The 23,732-nt window shown below is 45.6% G+C and overlaps 1 protein-coding gene across 1 annotated transcript in view; it reads right to left on the bottom strand.

Annotated features, from left to right (window-relative positions):
• Positions 1–23,732, bottom strand: part of SHANK2 (SH3 and multiple ankyrin repeat domains 2) — a 539,915-nt gene that overhangs the window by 418,269 nt on the left and 97,914 nt on the right. Inside the window, exon 10 of the mRNA XM_031943606.1 lies at positions 6,869–6,935. Within this exon, the coding sequence (XP_031799466.1) occupies positions 6,869–6,935 (67 nt within the window). The remainder of the gene's footprint in view (positions 1–6,868; positions 6,936–23,732) is intronic.

The following is a 23,732-nucleotide window of genomic DNA, read 5'->3' as shown; positions in this document are numbered from 1 at the left end:
AGCTTGGGGGGCCGTTGGGGGCTCTCTGAGGAGCGGAGTCCGGCCAGATGCAGTGGCCCTCGTGCCTCCACCCCAAAGCCCAACCGGGGGGGGGGGGGGAGCCCACTGGCCTCAGGAAGCTGGCAGGGAGCCTGAAAGGGCTTCCAGCTGGAACAAAGCGTGCCTGGCAAAGGGTCGGGCAGAGGGACAAAGGGTGGGGGGCAGAGCTTCGCCCCCCCAAACACACACACACTCACACACACACTCACCTACACAATCACACACACAGGCTCACACAATTACACACACACAATCACACCTTCACACATACTCACACACAGACACTCACACACACACAATCACACACACACAAACACTCATGCTCACACACAATTACACACACAATCACACCCTCACACATATACACATTCACACACACTCACACAATCACACACACACACAATCACACAATCACACACACATACACACAGATACTTATACTCACACCCCATCAAAATAGCAAAAAACAAGACCAGAGCATGGCCGGAGGCTCAGGGGCAGGGAGCGGCAGGGAGAGGCAGGGAGTCCCAGGCAGCCCCAGGCTCCTGTGTTTAGCCCCTCCCTCCCTCACCAGACATTTCCTGCGCCTGGGAGGGGCCCTCCGTGTCCCACTGGACAGGGCAGGATGGGGGCCCATTTGGACCCTTCCCCATCACGGGCCATGGAGCTGGAGCTCAGGGAAAGTCCTCAGAGGACATTGTGAGGAAACTGAGGCACAGAAAAGTGCTCAGAGCCCCCTACATAACAACTGAGTCAGGATTTGAACCGGGTCCTCCTGATTCTGGGAACAAAGCCCTCTCCACTGAGCCACTGCTGGGTGGGGCAGCTCCGTGGGCAGTGGCAAAGGCACTTGCTATAACAATGAGGACGTGCCAAGTTCAAAGCCTGCTTCAGACACTGTGTAACTGTGGGGCCCCGGGGAAGGAGCTTCTCCTCCGTATCTCAGTATCCCCATCTGTAAAGCAGGGGCATTAAACAAGATCAGGAGATTAAACAGGAGATAAGATGTTGCTCCTCATGTGGTCGGTAAAATACTCCAACCGTGTCTAACTCTCTGTGACCCATGTGAGGTTTGCGTGGCTGGCCATTTCCTTTTCCAGCTCATTTTACAGATGAGGAAACTGAGGCAAGCAGGGGGAAGTGACTTACCCAGGGTCTCGGAGTCAGTAAGTTTCTGAGGCCAGATTTGAACTCAGGAAGATGGGTCTTCCCGACGGCAAGGCTGGCACTCTACCCACTGTGGTGCCCCCGGCTTCCCATCATTCCCCATGCATTGTATTGCAAAGGGCCATGGAGGAGGAGGGCAAAGGGTAGTGTTTGCTGGGGCCCGCGTCTGCGGTCACAGCTGTTTAGTCATGAGGATCACTGTCACTCTGGATCAGGGGCCACTCACATAAGATAAACAATCTCCTTCCCGCACGGCCCCCCAATTTTATTTTCTATTTCGGTGGAGCCTTGGGGAGCTCAGCCACAGGATTGAGAAAGGAAGTCCCCTCTTTCTCCATGAATGGAGCCAAAGTTGAAGCAAGAAGCCTTGGGGAACCCACCCCGGGCGGCAGAGTGTAGAGAAGGGGGTCACTGCTAGGGGTCACTATGTATGTGATGCTGTAAGATGGGCATCCCCGGTGCACACATGAGCGTGAGCACAAGCAATCGCAACCCTTACCACAAAGCCTGCAAGATTCCATTGTTTCCCCAACTGGGATGAGGAAATTGGTGGGGGGGCCAAAGCACCCAGTGCATGACCACAGACTATAGTCCCAGTCCCCCTGAGCCCAACCCCAGCAAAGGACAGCTCTGATTTTAGGAGAAGTCTCTGAGCTCTACAACACGACCCGAGTCAGAAGATTCTTTGGTTCCTGGCTGGAAAGTCTGGCTTGGAAAGCCAGGAGAGCTTCCTGGTCAACAGCAACTCTCAGAACCCATTACCCACCAGACCTCAGTGTCCTCCAAGGATCTGTCCTGGGTCCTTTTTTCTGTCTATGTATCTTTGTGGGTGATCTCACTGTCCCCCGTGGATTCAACGATCATCTCGACAATGATGATTCTCAGATCTCTCTATCCATCCCTAACCACTGCCCTGGTTTCCATTTTCTATCTCCATGTACCTCCTGGACCTAAGGGAGATCTCCCAGACATCTTGCCCTCCACGCTCCAAAAGGGAACTCTCGCTGCTTCCACTCTTCCATGACTTGATGCTTCCACATCCTCCCCACCCCTAGACTCACAACTAAAGTCCGCCCTTGACTCCTCCACGTTTATCCCCATCCACAGCCAGCCACCCTCCAGCAGGCTGTTGCCATCCCCTAACAATTCCCACTGCTTCCTTCTCTGCTCTGACACTTCCAGGACCTTGGGGCTCCCCCTCTGGCAGATGGATTACCCCAGTGGGTCACTGCCTGCCCCAAGCCTCTCCCCTCCAGTTCATCCTCCATTCAGCTATCAAAACACTCGGCCCAGAGTGCAGGTCTGACAGGTCACCTCCTTATCTGACCAACTCCCTCTCCAGGATCTCATGTAACATCCGGTGGGTGTTCCAAGCCCTTTGTCCCCTAGCCCCTTTCTACGTTACATCTCTCCCCACTCCACAAGCCGATGATCCAGATTCTCCAGACTCCGGGCTGTTCCTTGCACAAGATTCTCCAGACTCCGGGCTGTTCCTTGCACAAGACACTTTCTTCTGACTACCAGCATTTCCACTGGCCGGCCGCCATGGCTGGCTTGTTCTGCCTCCTCCCCACCACATCCTGGCCTCCCTGGCTTCCTTCAAGCCTCAGTTAAAATCCCACCTTCTGGAAGAAGCCTTTTCCAGTCCTCTTTAATCCGTGTCTTTTCTGTAAGATTAATTCCAATGGAGCCTGAATATATCATCTATCAATTAAATAGAATTCTGAATATTCCTTCTATAAATTATAGAATTCTGACTATTCCTTCTATAGACCTACTTGTTTTCAAGTTGTCTCCCCTGTAAGAAGGAGAGCTCACTGGGCCTGGAATCAAGAAATCCTGACTTTGGATCTGGCCTAGCTGTATGCTTCTCTTAACCTGTTAACCCTAGTTTCTCTTTGCCTCGGTTTGCCTCAGTTTCCTCAATTGTAGAAGGCAGGTTATTGCGAGGACCAAATGAGATGGTATTTCTAGAGCACTGAATGCAGAACATAGTGGGACGTTTCCTCCTCTGAATCCAGATCCCCGACTTCTCTGTGACTTTGTTGCCAGTGGATGACTTGCCCAAGAGCATATGGCCAGTATGTTACAGTCGAACTGAGATCTTGTTGGTAGCAAGGCCAGCTCTGACCATTCTATTCCCCTGCTTTTGATCATCCGAAGGTCTTCCTCACACCTCAGGCCAGCTGGATCTTTGAGAAAAAGGTCTTCCCCTGTCCGTCTCACTTATGCCACAAACACAACAATATTAGTAGGTGCTGAATAAATGCTTATTTCCTTCACTTTCCCATTACAACGGGGGCACCTAAAATGCAAGACCATGTTTTTGGTTTTTTGTGCAGCCAACACTTGGCACAAAGCGGGTGCTTAGAAAGGCTCGCTGACTTGGATGGGACGTGAGCCGCTGGAGGCCGCAGAGGACCCGGGCAGCCCGTAAGCACCTGAGCCCAGTCTTTCTAGGACCAAAGGCTCTGCTCGTTTCTTCAGTAGCCACACTGAGCGGCTGGTTTAGGGCCCTTTGGGCCCCGGACTCTACTGTAAATAGTCACTTATTGGTGCTTACAGCAACTAGAGAGGCCCCGATCTTTAGAAAAAGTGCAGATTAGAGTAACTTGTGAGAAACTCTGAGTGTGGTCGGTGGTGACTGTGCCCACAGGCCTTGACAGAGGGCCGTCCTCTATCGGGTGAGAAGCCTTGAACAATGCACCAAGCAGTTAATGCACTGAAGCCTTTATCCTGGGAATCTTCACCTAATTTAATTGATCACCCATTTATATCACGTGAGACACTGGGGAGACAAAATGGCCAACATGCCTGCCCCCAGAAGGCTGGCACTCAGGGCCCGGCTGTGGTAACTGGGACCGGGCAAGTAGAATGTTGGGGCAGAAGAGATGGGGTTCAAACTTCACCTCCAGCACTCGCTAGCGATATGGCCGGTCTTCAAGACTCCATAATCCTCTGTTTCCCCATCTATAAAATGAGAAAAGAAGAGCATCTTTCCTCCAGGATTGTTGGGAAGCTGCAGTGAGATACCATCTGTAGAGTGCTTGGCAAATGCACAAATGCCGGTGCTCGCTGCTGTTTTAAGGAGAATTTCTGGCTTCTAATATTGTTGCTTTTGTTGCATACAAGAGAAGGAGTGGGGGGAGACCTTTTTCTCAAAGATCCAACCGGCCTGAGGTGTGAGGAAGACCTTCGGATGATCAAAGGCAGGGGAATAGAATGGTCAGAGCTGGCCTTGGTACCAACAAGATCTCAGTTCAAATGTAACATACTGGCCATATGCTCTTGGGCAAGTCATCATAACTCCACTGGCGACAAAGTCACAGAGAAGTTGGGGATCTGGATTCAGAGGTGGAAGAGTCCCACCCTGATGCAAACAGTGAATGTCCTATGTTCTGCCCTGGCACTGCCCTCTCAACCCCAAGCCTTTGCCACCCAGTCCCAGAGGCCTGGAAAGTTGAACAGAACCATCTCCATCTCCTAGAAGCTTTAGTCTGATTTCCAGATTAGCTCCGTGATCACTTCCAGGAGGAGTCCCCAGACGAGCATTAGCTCCAGCCTTTATTCTTCCTGCCTTCCACGGCTCAGCAGGTTCCCTGACAATCTGCTTACTCAATTGGGTGTCACTTTATTAGTCACTTTATTCTATTTATGAATATCTATTATTCACTTTATTAGTCAAGATTTGTTCTGTTCTTTCAAGGATGAGGATCACTGTCCTTGGCAGAGCAAAGAGATGCGAAACCCCAGTTCCCCCTCTCCGCCCTTGCCCTCCCAGGAGCTCTCCCCCTTCCTAGGTCCTCCGCCTTTCTCCATCAGGATCATCTTCAGAATTTCCTTCTAGAGTTTTCATTTGCTCCTGAGCACATGCGCCTTTCTCTGAACTCGATGGAACCTCCTCTCTACAAAGCTGGTACGGATGGAGTCAGGAACACGTGGCTTTGGACGCTGCCTTAGAAACTCCCCAGGTGTGGGACTCTCAATAAGTCACATAGCCTCTCTCACAGGTTTCCCATCTGCATAACGGGGCTAATGTAGCACCGACTTCTCAAGGTTAATTGTGGAGGACAAAGGAGTTCACGAACATAAAGTGTCCGGCCAACCAGAAACGTCGGCGGTCATGGTTCTCCTAATCGTCACCGCCCTCCTCCCGACTCCCGAGCTCCCGAGGGCTGGCTGAGGAGGCAGGGGGCTGTCTGGTTTGGGATTCTGAGAGAAAGCGAGCACTCCCCAGCTCTCCTAGTGTCATCCACAGAAAAGCGTGTCAGGTTCTGAAATAGCTACACAGCTGAGCCCACTTTGAAAGGGACTCGGCCCACTACGGGAAAGAGCCACGCTTCAGGGGCTCCATTCCCATTTATATCTATCTATTAAGATAGAGATATTCCCATTTATATCTCATCTATTATAATAGATAGTCCCATTTATTTGTTCCCACTTATTAGCTTCCCAATTCATTTTAAACCCAAATACTTTCAGAGCTGGATCTGAATCTATCCTGTTTGCTTTGCAGAATTAGACAGAAAGTTATTAAATGTCTGCTCTGTTTAACGAGCACAATTCATCTTCTCGATTGCTCGGCAAAGATCAAATCATTGGCCTCCATGATGCCCTCGTGCAGGGGCTGAGCAAAGGCCGTCACGATCAGGCTGAGGGGAGTGCCCAGCCACTGGCAGGCCATGAGACAGGAAGCTCCACCATCCAACAACACTGCATCCCCCCCCTTTCTGTAAGGGGATGCAACACAAGCCAAGCCTTCTCATGGCAGACAACCACCATGGGGACGAGAAATCAGACGTCACATACAGCTTGTTATATGATCTATTTGTAGTGAGGAGATTTATGGGGCTCCCATTCTGTACCTTTTCAGGAAGTCCAAATTAGTACAGCCCTCCCTACACCACATCTCCTAGGATGCGACTCGTCTTACTTAACATGTTCTTTCTTCCCGCCGTATGTACCCCATTCCCCACCATGTGCACTATATCTCCCCAGGGACGAGGGGAAGAGAAGTAGGAAAAGAAAAGAACGAAAAGATCCTTCCAAGTTGCAGAAATAGACTAAGGACCCCGAGATCCCTAGATATCTCTTTGGGCTGCTGCAAGAAAGATTAATAAGTTTTCCATAATAGGTAATGGGAAAAGGAAAGATAACAGTCACTGATGCAGTGGTAGCGATAACTGTCTGAGAAGGGAGATAGAATCAATTGCCTCTTCTTCCTTGCTTAATTAACTGTTCTTAACTAATTTATTTAAATGGAATTTGAGTATATCATGTTGTATTTAATTAGCGATTTCTACCTCTTCAATTAGTATTGTAAACCAAGGTGCTATATGAATTAACATATCAACATCAGACAAGTCACTCCACCTGATTTCCCAAGGGTATGTTTAGCACTCAGGAAGTTAAACATGCTCTATCAGAGTTAGATGCGTTCAGGTGTTTCCATGAACCAGGAAAAATAAAGTTCCACCAAATCACAAAGCCTCGGAGATGAAATTAGGACGATAAAGATGGTAGAATCACTCTTGGGTAAAGCTTTGTCCGTGACAGTTCTCTGAACTGGTTTCTTTTGAAGAATCACCAAAAAAAATGGGTGGCGATCCCCAACCGAAAGCACATACTCCCATGACCATCATCCAAACAGTATTTCACTCACCAATATCTGTTTCCTTGTGGTTCTTAATGTACTCGGCCAGCTCAAAGTTTCCTGCGATTATCGCCACCTACGAGATGATACAAAATCTCAAATTATTTCCAAATTATACATTTTAAAAATTATTTCCCAATTATATATTTATAATTATATACTTTAAAAATTCAGCATTATTGAAAGCTTAGACTGTTGGATCTGGAAGATTATCCAAAGTCCTTATTTCCTCGAGATACTGAGACCCCAAGATGACGACTGACTTGATCAGGGTCACAAGGCTAATGAATGAGCATCAGAGCCTGGAGTCAATCTCAACTCAAAGCTCACTTTTCTCAAGAGACACTGAACAGAATATCAGATGACAAGTCAGAAAAACCTTGCTTCAGATTCTGCTGAGAGCTATATGACCATGGGAAAGTTACATCCTCCAGAAACATCAAGAATGGGGCAGCACAGTAGATGAAGAATCAGGAAATCCTAAGTTGAAAGCTGAGTCTCAGACACTGTGTGATCTTGGACAAGTCCCTGAACAGGAAGAGAAGGAGGGGAACAAGGGGAGAGGAAGGAGAAAAAGCAAGAGTGCAGAAAACCTGGGAACTCCCAAGCTATGATCCCCATTCCAACACCCATTTCCACAAGTTAGACTAGCCTTTATCAAGATAAAGTGTTATATTTGTTGTTTATCTTCTGGTGTCATAGCACCTGGAAGGGAGGAAAGAGCTCCTCACTCTGTCATCTCCCCATCCCCTTCTGCCAAGGCTGCCTCAAACCCTGCCTGACTTGCCTAGGCAGCCTGGGTACGGGCTCAGCAGCAGCCAAAGCCATTTTCTTTGGCTTTGCTCTAAATGTGCATGCCCATTTTTACAGTGCAGCCACTGTTTATGTAGCATCTCTCTCAGTCATTTAACACTTGCACAACTTTGTTCCCAGTTTTATTAAGTTCCTATGAGGTTTTTACGTATCACTGGTGAAGTGTTAGCCATTGTTTCCCTACAAACCCCTGGTTTTTATAGTGGACTTTACACAGTGCAGTGCTTTTGGGGAACACATAGCACATGTTGTAACAGAATGAATGGATCAAAACATTAGTTATTATTGTTGCCGTTATTTATTGGTTCCTTTTTGCATAGGGAAGCTTGAGATCAAATTGTGCCTCAGAAATGTATGACCCTGGGCAAATATTTAGCCTCTGTTTGACTCAGTTTCCTTTACTTTAAAATGTGGGTAATAATAGTATCTGCTTCCCAGGATTGTTGTGAGGATCAAACGATATAATATTTGTAAAGCACGGTGGCTAGCATGCAGTAAGTGTGCTTTATAAATGCTAGCTATTATTATTCATATTAACCAAAGCTCGTTCATTTCATGCAGTTCTGTAGACATTTTCCGTGAAAAACAAGAAAAGGACTCAATCTTGAGCAGACTGAGGTTAGGGTCCCAAAGGAAGCCGCAGGCGGAGCTGTCCAGCAGCTGGAGGTGCTGACTGAAGTCCCTGTGACTGGGAGCGATTCTACAACATGGAAGGAAGTTTGGACTCAGGAGAAACAGTCAGAAAGGTCACTAATCTCCCTGATTTCATTGAGAAGTTTTCCACCTCACATCAGCTTAGGCCTCAATATCAGTCATCATAATGATAATAATAATTAGTAAGAGCTACACTGGGATTTAAGGTTTATAAAAGGCCTTCTGAACATTGTCCCATTTGGACCTCACACCCCTGGAGAGTATGTGCTATTATGACCCCCATTTTACAAATGAGGAAACTGAGGCAAATGGAGAGAAAGTGAATAGAATGAAGGTTGAGTACTCCTACTGAAGAACTCTTTCTAGCAGCACTTTTTTTTTTTTAAAGCCATTTTTCAGCTGAAAAAATGGAGCAAAGCACTGGAAATGGTGGGATTTGCCCAACTATCACAAAGACAGCCCAGGACAGAGGGAGATTTTGAACCTTCCTGGTTCAGGGCACACAGTATGCCTACCCCCAGGCATTGCTGAGTACTGATCCTAAAGAGAGGAAATTCTGAAAACATGGAAAACCACTTCCCCAAATCTTAAACCAGCAGGATCTCTGAAGAACACTTCTCCTCCCTTCCTCCCAGAAACAATAAAATTTCTCCTTAATGAAGGGTATTCCTCTTACAGTAATATCAGTTGGCATTCATATAATACCATGAGGTTTATAGTATTATCAAGATAAATTGCTATTATTTGTTGTCTATAGACAACAACTGGAAGGGAGGAAAGAGCTCCTCACTCTGTCATCTCCCCATCCCCTTCTGCCAAGGCTGCCTCAAATCCTGCCCGACTTGCCTAGGCAGCCTGGATACGGGCTCAGCAGCAGCCAAAGCCATTTCCTTTGGCTTTGCTGTAAATGTACATGCCCATTTTTACAGTGCAGCCACTGTTTATGTAGCATCTCTCTCAGTCATTTAACACTTGCACAACTTTGTTCCCAGTTTTATCAAGTTCCTATGAGGTTTTTATGTATCACTGGTGAAGTTTTAGCCATTGTTTCCCTACAAACCCCTGGTTTTTATGGTGGACTTTACACAGTGCGGTGCTTTTGGGGAACACATAGCTCATGTTGTAACAGAATGAATGGGTTTATAAACATTTACATATATAACATATAGCAGGGTGCTGCCACGTTGTAAACATTTAATAAATGTTTATAAATTGTAATTATAATTTATGTATAAATTAAATAATTTAATATTTTATGAATATAGAATAATCTATATATAATAAATAGTAATAAATACAACTCAATAATAACTTTAATTTAATATTTTATGAATATAGAATGATCTATATAATAAATATATCTCAATAATAATTTTAATTTAATATTTTATGAAAATAGAATAATCTATATAATAAATACATCTCAATAATAATTTATATATAAATTATAAAATGATCTTACTTAAGACTCAAAAGCAATCCATGACACAGGTGCCATTCTTATTCCCATTTCACAGATGAAAAACCGGAGCACCAAAAGTGTAGAGGGGCTTGCCCACTGCCCATCCATATAGCATGCCAGGTGGGATTTGAAGCTACAGCTCTCCCAAACCCAAGCCCAACTTTCCTTCTAGTGCCTGATGTCCACTACACCTCCTACCTCCTAGGAAAAATACCCAAAGAAATGCCCGAGACCAAGTCTGAAGGGTGAGACCAGAAAAGAAGTCCGGCTGGGGGTTTCAACATTATACTCAGGAAAGAGAGGATGGAGCCATCAGAAGAGTTACCGAAGAGGGAGGCCCTAAATGCAGAGCTTCAGATACATGTGCTTTAGAAAAAGGAAAAAGAGGGACACTGGGTAGCTCTCATGTACATCACCAGGTAGCATCCTCAGGGGCTCCTGAGAGGTCTATAGCATGGACCGCCCTTTGAGGATTTCTTCCTGCAGCTCTGTTCAGTTTAATAATCAGCCACTGAACATCTAGAATATTGAGGGGCACTGGAGACACTGAGCTGGTGGAAGGAGAAACACAGAGATTTTCTTAATGACCTGCTCCCAGGAACCGCCATTCCACCGGCCTGGGGCAAGAAAGGGGAGGGCGTCTTGTACCTGGGGCAGAAAACTGTGAAGCTAAAAGTGATGAGGAGCAAGGCCTCTCACCTTGTCTTGGGAGGGAGAGGGTCCATTCAACTGGTGTGTGTGTGTGTGTGAGTGAGTGTGTGTGTGTGTGTGAGAGAGAGAGAGTATGGGTGTGTGTGTGTGTGTGTGTGAGAAAGAGAGAGAGAGAGAGAGAGTATGGGTGTGTGTGTGTGTGTGTGTGTGTGTGTGTGTGTGTGAACCACAGAAGGTGGCTGGAAGGATACAACTAGTAAGTCACAATCTGAAGGGAAGGAGATTTCACGCACGTCCTGGAGTTCCCTGGGGATCTGATTTTAGGTTTTTTTCTTAGATTTTCCCCTCAAGCTTTTGATCAAGTTCCTTTGGACAAATCCTGACACGCCATGGCTGAGCTAAGGTTAGAAAGCTCATCCCCCCCGTTGGCACCCACCCTGGACGGCCCCGCTTGCAGCTGCCCACAATCCCTGGGACCAGCTAGGGCAGCTTAGCAAAGGGGGAAGGGCTGGTCGGGAAGCTCTTTGGGGGGCTGTGTCCGACCGTCAGGCCTCCCCCCGCCTTGTCCCCATAACCCCTTGGCAGCAGCTGTCAGGAAATTAATGAGGTCCCGGGCCCCTCTTACCAAGCACCCAGAGTTCACGGGTTCACACACAGAAGCACCACAGGGGACCGGGCGTTCAGACCCACTGCTGGGAGGTGTGATGGGCCAGAACTCTGGAGAAATATACCTGAGGCAGGGATTCTTACAACAAGGTTAACTCGGTGGAACTGAGACAATGATTCTCTGGTTCACATGCGCTTAGTGTTTAGTACAGTTCTACAAGATTGACACCTACGATGATGCCCTTGTAATAGAATGTATGACAGCTAAGAGATCTGGGAGAAGGGCAGACTTGGAGACAGAGAAGACAGAAGCAGGAGACTAGAGGCTGAATGACAGACTCAAAAACAAAGACCCTTGTGGTGGCTCTCCTGCCTCCCTCACTTCTCCACTGAGACCAAGGCCTGCCTGAAGGTCCCCAGAGCCAGCCCGGCCCCAGGTGAAGGGGACAGACTGTGAAGGAGACAAGAAAGACTTGGGACTTTATGCCTGACCATTCTCCTGGTGGTTAGGCCACATTCGGAGGCCCATTCGGAGACCTCCAGAGAGCTAGACCGGACGTTACAGGGAGGTTACAGGGAGATTTCCAAAAGTTTGGGACAAAAGGAGAAATGAGCACAGTTGCCGTGGCTAATGCTGCCTCTGCGCAGCAGGATTCCCTTCCCAGAATTCCAGGCAGCCACGCCACGGCCAACTGCAGAAAAGTGGGGGCCCCGACGCCTTTGTCTGCTTGCCCCAAGTTTCTCTCTGCCTTCAGAGAGCCTCATAAAGGCCTCCTCGGTCCCTCTGGGAAGCAGAGGAGGCAAAAGGAAGGAAGAGAATAATCTCTCTCATAGCAGCTTTAATGTTTTGATGGAATTCGTGTGTTTTTAAACACTTTTTCTGCCTTGGAAACTGACAGCAGGTTTTTCTTCCTCCCTAAGTATTTCACAGGAAATGACACCGCCCTCTCTCCCCCACCCCACCCCGCACACCTCCTTCCCCTCACGCACCTGAACCTAAAATTACTTTCTTCCTCCCATTTTGAAGGGATTTTCCTAATCAGTCAAGTGACAGGAGCAGCCTGTGCTGAAGGCGCCTGATCCCCGGGTGACACTGAGCTGACTGTTGGCGCCACGATTCCGGGAGAAACTTTCTTCCCCCTCCGTCAAGCAGGGATCATCCCTTTCAGAGAGGAGTCAGGGGGAGGAGGCTCCAGGAGGCTGGCGCAGGGCCACCAGAAATGGTGCGGGAGGAGCTCGCAGAGATGGCCCTGGGTCCAGGACTCTGGCCAGGGACCGAGCCCACCCAGCCAGGGCGCCAGGAATTGGAACCAGGCCAGAGCTTGGGCAAAGGGCGGCCACAGCTAGCCCAAGTGCCTGCTTTTTGGGTTTCTCTGGCATGGGGAGCGGGGGCTCCGGGAGGTAGGACACAGAGTGAGTTCTGGGCCAGCCCTGCCAGAGCACAGTGCCCAGTGGGGGTCCCAGACCGCCCCCACCCCACTGTTTCTTCATTGGGTATTTACCACTCTAAGATTCTTGGTGTCTCAGATTGTGTAGATGGCTGAAATTACTTTGTCCCTCATGTATCTTTGCTATTTTGGAGAGTTTTTTTAAAAATTAATGCTGTATTTTATTTTAGTTTTTGCTGAGGCAATTGGGGTTAAGTGACTGGTCCAGGGTCACACAGCCAGGAAGTGTTATGTGTCTGAGGCCAGATATGAACTCAGGTCCTCCTGACTTAAGAGCTGAGGATCTATGCACAGCACCACCCACTGCCCTTCGACCTTCTAGCTGTCCACAGGCCCAGACAGCCTCCTGCCCTTGAGGACCTGCCTGTGAATGCATCTCCTAACAGGAGCCCAGGCTGAGGGGGAGCAGCCCCTTCTACCATCCCCTCCCTTCCTCTCCTCTTCCCTCCCCTCCCGGTGCCGAAGCGTCTCCCCAAGCCGCGCGTGCATGTGTTTCTCACCAGCCAAGGTTATTTATAACCACATATTGTGATCCTGACACTTTCTTACTGTTCTTGGAGAAACAGCCCTTGCCCATATGGCGAGGGGAGCGCAGGGCTCCCAGCTTCCCCATCTTATGTTTCCCATCCACACTGGCTAAGAGTGTGCGCGCACATCACCAGGCACTTCCTGTGTTTGTTATGACTGTGCTGGCTTTTTTAAAGCTAAATAACAGCATTTGGGAGCCGGCCAGAGCCGGGAGGGCCCTGAGACCCTCTGAGGTGACTCCTCCATTGTACATCTGGGGAAACTGAGACCAGGGGGGAGTCACTCCCCAGGATCACCCAGAAGCAGCCTGGAGACTGGACTCCCCAGCGCAGGGCAGTTCCTTACCATGTTTTGTTTTTAGATTTAATATTTACAGATTGGAGGAGACGTCTCTTACAGAAATGCAAGACAACTTCTATAAAAGTATAGTGACTCTCCCTGAAAGTGGCTGAAAGGGCAGCCCCCCCTCTGCCTTTTAATTTAAAAAATAACAGAAATCGGTTTCCTCTCGCTCCCATCACTCATTCCATCCAAAAAGGGGGGAAAGAAAAAATTCCTTTAAGTACACAGAGTCAAGGAAAACAACTTCTCATCGCCTGCATACAACGTCCTTGTTCTAAATCTCAAGTCTGTCGCTTCTCTCTGATGGATAACATTTCATCCTGGGTCCCTTGGAATCAAGGATGATCCACCATTGCTCTTACAGCTTTCTAAGTCATGTCTTTCCAGGATCAATGTCATTCTTTATGTTGCTTTGCTTCTGAAACTCTGCCCAGGGGGCTCTCAAACTGTGCGTGCCCTCGATCAGCAGTGTCTCTACTGGGAGATTCTAAAGGAGACAAAGGGACTCACGTGTGCAAAAAAATATTAGCAGCTCTTTTTGTCGTGACAAAGAACTGGAAACTGAGTGGACGCCCGTCAGCTGGGGAATGGCTGAGTAAGTAATGGGATGTTATTATTCTATAAGAAATGATGAGCGGGCTGATTTCAGAGAAGCCTGGAAAGACTTACATGAACTGATGCTGAGGGAAGTGAGCAGAACCAGGAGAACATTGTACACAGGAACAGCAAGATTATATGATGATCAGTTCTGATGGACGTGGCTCTTCTCGACACTGGGGGGATTCAAAGTAATGGGATGGAAAATGCCATCCACCACCCAGACAGAGAACTATGAAAACTGAATATGGATCAAAGAATAATATTTTCACCTTTTTTGTTTGTTTGCTGTGGTTCTTTCCCTTTTGGTCAGATTTTTCCTGCACAACATGACAATTATAGAATTATGTTTAAAGGGATTGCATGTATTTAATCTGTAGCAGATGACTTGCTGTCATGGGTAGAGGGGAGATGAAAGACGGAGGGAGAAAAATTGGGAAGTCTTACAAAAATGAATGTTGAAAACGACACATGTAATTGGAAAAATAAAATACTATTTGTGAAGACCGCACTAGCACCCAGAATACCATAGAATTACCCAGAATCAGGATAAGCAAAAGTCCTTAGTCTTTATTCTTGATCTTTAGGGGCAGAAGTGAAAGGGGATGGAAGCAAAATCTCCCCGACTGCCTTCTTCCTCATCTACTGCCAAAGAGACTCTGGCTAGTCTTACTCTACCCCCTAGTCCCTCCTACAATCCTCTGTATACACCAATCATCGAGCCAGCACAGGATAGTGGGAAGGGCCATTTTCCAAGCATATGCCTATAGAGTATTGTCCAATCGGTAGTTAGCCTCAAGTGCTCGGCTGTCCTGCCCTCAGTGCATCCCCTCATGAGTTTCAGCCCTCTACAACTATTGAACATTTTTTTTAAAAAAATCTCTCTGCTGATTCTACTCATTTCATTCTTTGCCACTTTATAAGTTCTCTAAATTATTGTGTTTTATCTTAGTGATATTATAGCATAAGCTGTTTTCCTGATGTTGTTTACTTTCTCTGAGCCTTTACGTGTCTCTTTGAAATCATCTCTTTCCTGAATTCTTATACCACAACAGTGCTGTATATGACAATTTATGCAGAGATTATTTTCTACTTATGAGCCTCCTTTAATTTTCACTACCAAAAGAGCTGCTAGAAATATTTTCTTGTGCATAAAGGATTTTTTTTACCATGTCTTTTATCTTTCTTGGGTAAAGGATGAGTTGTGGTTATAATTGAGCAATTTTTTTTCAGCATGGTTGTACCCATTCATAGGGTACCGATGGTACATCAATGTGCCAGTCATTCCACAGTCCCTCCAACATTTGTCATTTTTCTTTTTTAATCATTCTGCAAATCTCATGGGTGTGAGGTGAAGTCTCTAAATTATTTTAATTTGTATTTTTTTCTAATTAATGGTGATTGAGATCATTTTTAATATGGCTACAGTTATCCTGGATTTCTCCCCTTGAGAACTGTCTGTTAGACCATTGATCAATTGGGGAATAATGCCTTTTCTCATAAATTTGAATCGGTTCCTTATATACCTTGGAAATGAGACTTTAGCTGAGAAGATTGCTGCCAAGATATTTTCCCCCAGTTAATTATTTCCCTTTGAATCTTAGCTTTATTGATTTGTTTGCACAAAACTTTAATTTTATGGAATCAAAATTATTAATTTTCTCTTCTGTGATCTTCTTTTTAAAAATTTCAATAGTATTTTATTTTCCAAATACATATAAAGAGAGTTTCCAAGATTCATTTTTGTAAGACTTTGTGATCCAAATTTTTTTCCCTTCCTCCCTTACCTCCCCCCTCTCCAAGACAGCAAATGATCTGATAAAGGTTAAATGTGCTCCATTCTTTTAAACATATGTCTATATTTGTTATATCTCACTCTTATTTCTTTACAAAATTTTCTTTTATCCACAGATCTGATAGGTCATTTTCCCATCTTTCTCTAGTTTTTTTTTTTTTTTTTAATGCTATGATCTCATATCTATGTCGAGTATCCACTTGGAACTTATCTTGGTATAAGGCGTTAAGTGTTGGTCTAAATCTAATTTCTTGCAGACTGTCTAGTTTTCCTAGCAGTTTTTTTAAAAAATCAAATATAAAAATTGGTCCCTCTCCCATTAGCTGGAATCTTCATGTTTATAAAAAAATAGACTCCTGGATTCTCTTGTCTCTATTTGTTGTGACCTATTCTGTGGCATTGATACCTACCTCTACCCACATCCACCATCCATCCCTCTCTGTCTCTGTCTCTTTGTATGTCTCTGTCTGTCTGTCTTGTCTCTTTCCCTGTCTGTCTCTTTGTCTCTGTCTCTCTCTCCCCTTCTCTCCTTTTCCCTCTCCCTGTCTGTTTCTTTCTCTCCCTCTCCTTCTCCTGCTCCCTCTCCCTATCTGTCTCTAACAAGACCCCAATTGTTTAGAGAATTGCTGCTCTGTGGCCTGGCTTGAGAAGGGGCACCCTCAGCCCCTGTCAGAATCCCATGGGCTTTATCCCTAGCGGAGAGGAAACTGGCCGTGGGAAGCTCGTGGGCCTCCTTGACTTCGGCCACTTCAATTCCCAAGCTGCCCCTCAGAGGCCTAGTCTTCCTGCCTTCCTATGGACAAGGCCATAACTCCTGGAAACAGAAGAAGGGGAGGGACTAAACATTTATGTAGCACCTACATACAAGCACGGTGCTCAGCAACTGGTGACCCTGACCCTGGTAGTCAGATGGGTTTGGGCCAGCTCTGCCCCCAGGGTCACTGTGGCCATGGCATTCGCACAATTCAAGCTCTGGTTTGCTCATTGAGCTACATGAACCCAATAAAGCCTCCTCCATTCTGAGCCTGAGATCGTAACAGATTATGGGCTGACACAGGGCATCCCACGGACAGGCAGCTCCCACACACTAAGACTTAATTGATCTCTTTTCCAAGCCTCAAAGTGGGGAAGGAGGGTCCAGCCTGCAGCTACATGCTAATCTCCTCTATGTGACCCCCCAAGGGGTCATCCTGCCTCTGCTGGGAGACTTCCAGATAAGGCCCTACTTGTAATCACTGTTAGGAAGCCAGTGGAGGTTTTCTTTATATTAATCTTTAATTAATAAATAAAATAATAAATTTGATATATTAAATAATAAATCAATAATTTGTTAGTAATAGTAATAATAAAATAATAAGCTCAATAACAAAGATTTCAAACACCAGGCATTCTTCCTGGTTCCATCCCTTGGGACCAAGCCCCAAAAGGCGAATCCCTACGTCCCATAATAACCTGCATCTACATGCAGAGAGCTGAGAACTTTTGAAGGAGCAGAGCCGGGTCACTTGGTCCAGCTGGCTCATGTTACAGAAGGAGAATCTGGGGCTCTGGGAGATGAAGGGATTTATCTAAGACCTCCCAGCTGGTGAGCAGCTCTAAGCCGGGATGCTTCCTCCGGCGTGCCCCCCAGACCACAGACCCCCACGGCCTTTTCCAGCTCAATGAGCGTGAGCACTGAAGAGGGGCTGGGCCCCTCCCTGACTCCTGCCTGGGCTTCCGCGTCCTTCCCAGGAGCTCATCTCTGATCTGGGCGGGAGCTCTCCGCTTCCTGCAGGACGGTGGGTGGCCGCTTCAAACACTGCACATGTTTTTCTTCTCCTCTCCAGAAGCTCCCTGAAAACCGTTACAAGCCACTGGTGGCTAGAGTTTAAAGCCGATGCCCACCAAGGCTGAACTCACCGGCTTTCAGGGATCGATAGATGGCTACGGGGAGGAACACTCAGCCCCGATAACTGAAGCCTGAAAGTCTCATTGGAGGGAAAAATGTTCTAAAGCTTGAAAAGTTTCTTATGCAACAGTCAAGCCACAGCTTGAAAGTTCAACCCAACTGCATAACTATGGCCTCACCACTCGGGCTTTGCACTGGGGAAACATAAACTAAGCCGGCCCCTACCCCCAACCCCAGCCTCCAGAGCAGCTGAGGAGACAGAACCTGTTCTTCTTCCACAGGTACAGCCCCAGAGAACCCTTAGTTGGGAAAGGAGAATGGAGGCACTCAGGACATGGCTAGTCGCTTCTCTTGCTAGTAAAATATTTATAGTAACCAAGGGAGAAAGAGCCCTTATAAAACATCAGAGAAAGCATAAAAGCTTACTGTAGGGGGAAAAAACCCTGGGAAGCTCTGATTTCAGATGGGCGAGATTTACTGCTCCCTCCCTCAGTGTATTCTCCAAGCGCATTTAAAGTTCGCCTTTGAACTGCTGAGGCTTTTGAAGGGCACAGCGTGCTTCCAGACACCCCGGTACTTTCAATGAAAAGCTGGACAAAGGAGGAGACTGGATGGGTCTCTAGGGAGAGATCATCTTAGTAAGTCTAGCCCTGAAAGGGAATCCTGGGATGGTACTGAAAAACCTGCAGGGTCAGAACAAAGATTTCTGCACTCAGCTCTCAAATCCCCTGAAATTCCAGGCAGGAGGAGACAGCTGGAGAAAAATGAATCCTGCCGATGACCAGAGCTGCTGTCCATGGTGCTTATCATGGACGGGGGAAGGTGCTGGAGGAAAAAGATCATTTTCAAAATGATTCTACTTTTCTTGGACTAAGGGACCCCCCCCCCCCACCAAGAACCATAACATCTCATTTATAATATAGAGAAAATGAGAAAGAGCTAATAAACGACTGTGTCCCAAATCATAAAGTAGCCTCTGGCAAGTACAAGCATAGATCTCAGGGGATGTGAGCAGTGGGAAGGGAAGAAAAAGAGAAGAAAATAAGAATTTATTAAGTATCTACTATGTGCTAGGTACTGTACTACGTGTTAGACAAATATAATCTCATTTGACTTGAGACAAGTGATCACTTTGCCAGGCATGTATTAGAAAAGGCTGTTAATGTCTCGCACGCACACACACACACACACACACACACACACACACACACACCAACATCCACAATAATTGAATATTCACCACTTCTGAACTGAAGGGAATGAAGAGTTCTCAGAATCCAGAAACTGAGTAGCTTCTATAGAAATTGAAAGACAGTTTATTCCCATCAACCAGACTCCTACTGGAATTGTCTCAAAGATGCTCTCAGTGAGCCTGAAGAAAAGAACAATAATTCAACATTGTTGAAAAAACAGTCATTGTATCCACCTGTAAAATGGTCTACAGAAAACTAACACAAAGGAAAAGAAGCCAAGGACTTCTCCAGGACCTCTTCCATCTGCACTCTCCCCAAGATGAGACACATGAGACTAATATCAATAATAATGATAGATGGCATTTATAAAACACTGGCAGGTGTCCAAAATCCTTGGACCCATTTTATTTTATTTGAGTGTCACAATAAGCCTGGGAGCTAATGTTATTATTCACAATTTACAGGTCTGAAGACTGAAGCATAAAACTGAGACTTTTTCAGTCATGCAGTTACAAGGGTTCAAGTCTTTTTGACTCCGAGTGCAAGACTCTGTGCCTTGTTCAAGGACAGATTAAATTATGCACTGTCTGAGGTCACAGATTTAGAGCAAAACCAGACTCTAGAAACTACTTCCCAGCAACTCTGAGATTCTGGGAATCCTTGAATTGCCCAGGACTAAGAACTCATCAAAAAATTTCCATTAAACCAGGTTTCTGTAGTAAACTTTCTCTCCATCTTCAACTTTTCCACATCAATCATTATCACCGCAGGAACTGCGGACTCCACTTCTGGAACCCTGATGAGTTCCAACAAGTGAGTTTTAGTCTTCCCTTGCCCAGACTGTATCTTACACTTCACTTCTGGACCGGATCCCAGAGCTGCCGAGATCCATGTCTCCCCTTCTTCTTCCGCTCCCTTGTTTGTGTTATCTTTCCAAATGAGAAAGGCAACTTGAGCATAGGACTCTCTTGTTTACTTATATCCACATCCCCAAGTACTTGCCACAGAGTAAACACTAAACAGAGTCTAGCTACCTATCTGTCTATGTATGCACTTATCTCTCTAGCATTCACCTAGTTATCACCTCTCTGTCTCACCATCTCTGGCTCTGTTTCTCTCTGTCTCTGTGTCTGTTTGTCTCTCTCTTTTCCTCTCCCTTTCTCCTTCTCTTTCTCCTTGTCTCTCCCCCTCTCTTTCCCTCTACTACCTATCTGGAATCTCCTTGCTGATCAGCTTAATGCTACATAATTCCCAATAGAGCATCGCTGCTTCTTCAGAGAAAAAGGAAAATATGACAAATAATATCAACTGAAACGTCCATATTTAAAAAGTTCCCCAAGCTCGATATCCCTTCTCTATCGACGTGGCCACGGTCCCTCGCATGTTCTGGGCATCCACCTGGCACTATGTAAATGACTTGATCTGAATAAAACTTTATACCTGTTAACTGATTTAAGTCTCTCAATCACCCTGTGATGGATTTGCTGCAGACACTGGGTCCCTTTCATTTTAAAGACAGATAAACCAAACTCCAAAGGAGTGGCTGCACTGTCCCAAATCACCCAGCTATTAAACAACGCGGGCAGGACCAGAACTCGGGCCTCTCAGCTCCTCTTCCTGCACTTTATCCACTCTATGGTACTGCCTCTAATAATGGAAACATCACACTCGACCTGCAGAGCTCAAAGACTCCCGAATGCTTTATTCACACTGTCACTAAAATCTGTATGACCAATCAGAGATATATTAAGTGGGCAGTGTTGCACCCAATGTCAGGAGTTCAAAACTGGGAATGGACATTCCATAGCTGTTTAACACTAGATGAGGAATTTAATCTTTGACTGCCTCAGTTTTCTCATCTGTAAATTATGACACACCCAGAGCTGTCGTGGAGGTAAAATAGGTTAATATTAAAGTGCTTGGCAAATTTTAAACCGCTATATAAGTGCTGTCACCAACATCATCATTGTGATGATCATCATTTTCCAAATGTCCCAGGACCCAGAACAAACTAACCTGACCTAAGAGGCCATTGAATAATTAGCCTAGAAGAGGCAGGGATACCTTGTCAAAAATAATGTTTAACACAAGGGAAGCTGGTCTCGACTTTCATAAAGACAGACTTCTTGTTGAGGGGAAGAGGTGGATTGATTTATTCTACTCGAGCTGCCCTGTACCCTAAGGCATTTGCTCTCTATTCTCCTCACCATTTTCCCAATCATGGGAACTCTCCTGAGCAGGAATAGGTTGTCTCCAAAGAAATGAGTCTTTTCCACTGAGTGGACAACACGTACACAAGGCTGGGCGGCTACTTGTCAGGGATGTCCCCGGGAGGCTGAACTGAACCGGTGATTTTGAGATCCTTTTTACCTCCGAGGCTCTTTGTCTCTGACAAAGTTCAATGAAGGCTCCAAGGAGCTTCAGACTCCAGAGCTGGCATTGGTGGAGCCAGCACTTGCTCCCAAGCAACATTAAAGAATGAGAGAGTGGGCACATCTCTTCCCCCAGCACATACTGATGGGATGTCCAGGAGCCGGCAGAGATAGAGATGATTCTTACAAGGTGCTAAGTCAGTCATCTAATTTAGCATGATACTTCTCTAGCTCACTAATGTACTTAGTACTTACTAGAGTTCTACAAGGTTCACATCTTTAAGAGACCATATATAAGCTAGGAGCCTCAACCAGGATTCAGTTGAGGAGATTCAGAAGTCAGAGAGGACAAGCCCACTCTCGGAGGAGAAGACAGATTCATTCCATTTTCCACCTTTGTGCTGGCTGGAAACTGAGGCACAAACCTTTGGATTCAGAGACATTCGGAGGGAGCTAGAGACAGAAGCTGGCAGAGGCAAAGAACAACAGCAAGATCCGAAGGGCCTCCAAAAAACTAGCTGAGCCCCAAGTAAAGGAGATAAGATTTTGGCAGAGACAATAAAGGATTTGGACTTTAACATCTGGCTGCATTTGAGTTGATTATTACACTGAACTGAAACTAAGACTGCTCCCAGAAGCCCCCCAAGAAACCTGCTCTCAGAGAAAATTATATTTTAGAGAAGAACATTACATGGAGAAACCCCATAAAGAACAAGTCTAGCCCCTAATGGAGACAGGTCACCCCTCGAACTGGTTAGTAACCATAAATCTCTAAAATGGACCAGAGCTTTAGACCAGTAGTCATGACACCAGGATGCTTCTTCAGCTCTATAATTAGTTATCAGGGCATAAAAATAAGAGTTTTTTGTTTTCTTCAGTCATGTCCAACTTTCTGTGACCCCATGGGGTTTTCTTGACAAAGAAATTGGAGCAGTTTGCCATTTCCTTCTCCAACTCATTTTTACAGATGAGGAATTGATAGAGTTAAGTGACTTGCTCAGGGTCACACAATTTGTAAATTTTTGAGGCTAGATTTGGACTTGGAAGGATAAATATTCCTTACTCCAGGGCAAGTGTTCTGCTAATTACACTCTTAGTTGCCTTAGAAATGATTTAGATGCCATCTAGTTCAATTTCACAGAGGTCCAGATAAGGGACCTGCCCATGTCACACAATTAGTGACACAGATACTCACATTAGAATGTAAATAGTTTACATCCTTATTTAATCCCTTATTATTACTAACTTTCTTTTTCCTTTTTATATTTCTCTCAACTGCCATCTTTATCATTCAGAGTTTCCCGGTAGCTCTGGTCTTTTCATCGGGAATATTTGGAAATTCTCTATTTCATGAAAGTTTCATTTTTTTCCTTTGTAGAATCACACTTAGTTTTACTGAGTAAGATATGATATCTTTTTCTCTATCTTCTATTTCCTAGAATATTGCATTCCAAGCTCTCTATTCCTAACAAGGAATGGCTGCCAAGTCTTGTTCATTCCTGACTGGCTCCTTAGCATTTGAATTCTTTCTGGTTGCATGCAGTAGTTTGTCTTTTACCTAAAAGCTCTAGGTTTTAGCTATGATATTCCTGGGAGTTTTCCTTTGGATATTTTAAGAGTTGACTGGTAGATTCTTCCTATTTTCATTTTGCATATCTCTTAGAACCAGAGATATGGACAGTTTTCTTTTATGATTTCCTAAAATATGGCTAGGCTCTATTTTTCCTATGATTTTCAAGTAGTTTAACAATTGTTAAATTATCTCTCAATCTTTTCTAAGTCATTTGTTTCAGATATGAGATACTTCATACAAAAATGGATTTTGTACTAACCTGACTGACCAACCAACTATGGAAGGATTCAGTGTCTCTAAAGACTCCCACTTATAGTAGTGAATAGTGTGTTTCAAAGGTTAATGGTATTTGAGAAAATCGCTACGTTCCAACCAGATTTGATCTGACATTGTTTTAACTTCCAAAAGCATCATTGAGAAATCACAAAGATACACAAAATAGACAGCTATTGTCCATTCCTGCGGTCAGCAAATGGCCTACCTGAGGAGGGCAGGCAAAACTGTTTAAAAGAATTTCTAGCAAACTCTTTTATTGACTTCTTTCTCGTAGAAACCCAAGGAAGTTTCAGTAACTATGGGAGTGCACTTCTCCAAACTCAGACCTCCAGGGGTAAAGGAACTCAAGCTGGTCTCTGTCCAAACTGACCATTTCCACAGGGAAATCACAAAACATTTTTTTTACTGGCTATTGCTGGAAAAATTTACCTTAAGACATAAGAGGTATAGGATATCTAAAGGAAAGGTAAGGGAGCCATTAAGTTTATCCAATTCAGCTCCCTCCTGGCCATTCTGGAAACACCCTCTCTTTACTCTTCTTCCTGTTTCTGCTGCCCCCATCCCCACACCTCTCCCCGGCCAGAAGAGCAGGGGTCCATATTACCTCGCTGAGGCTTCCAGGCTCCTGCTGACCAGCACGAAAAATACATCTTCAGATACTGGTGTTATGAATCA

The sequence above is a fragment of the Sarcophilus harrisii genome, chromosome 6 (genome assembly GCF_902635505.1).
Source record: "Sarcophilus harrisii chromosome 6, mSarHar1.11, whole genome shotgun sequence".
In the NCBI taxonomy this organism is placed as follows: Eukaryota; Metazoa; Chordata; class Mammalia; order Dasyuromorphia; family Dasyuridae; genus Sarcophilus; species Sarcophilus harrisii.
This window is presented reverse-complemented; position numbering and strand designations above follow the sequence as displayed.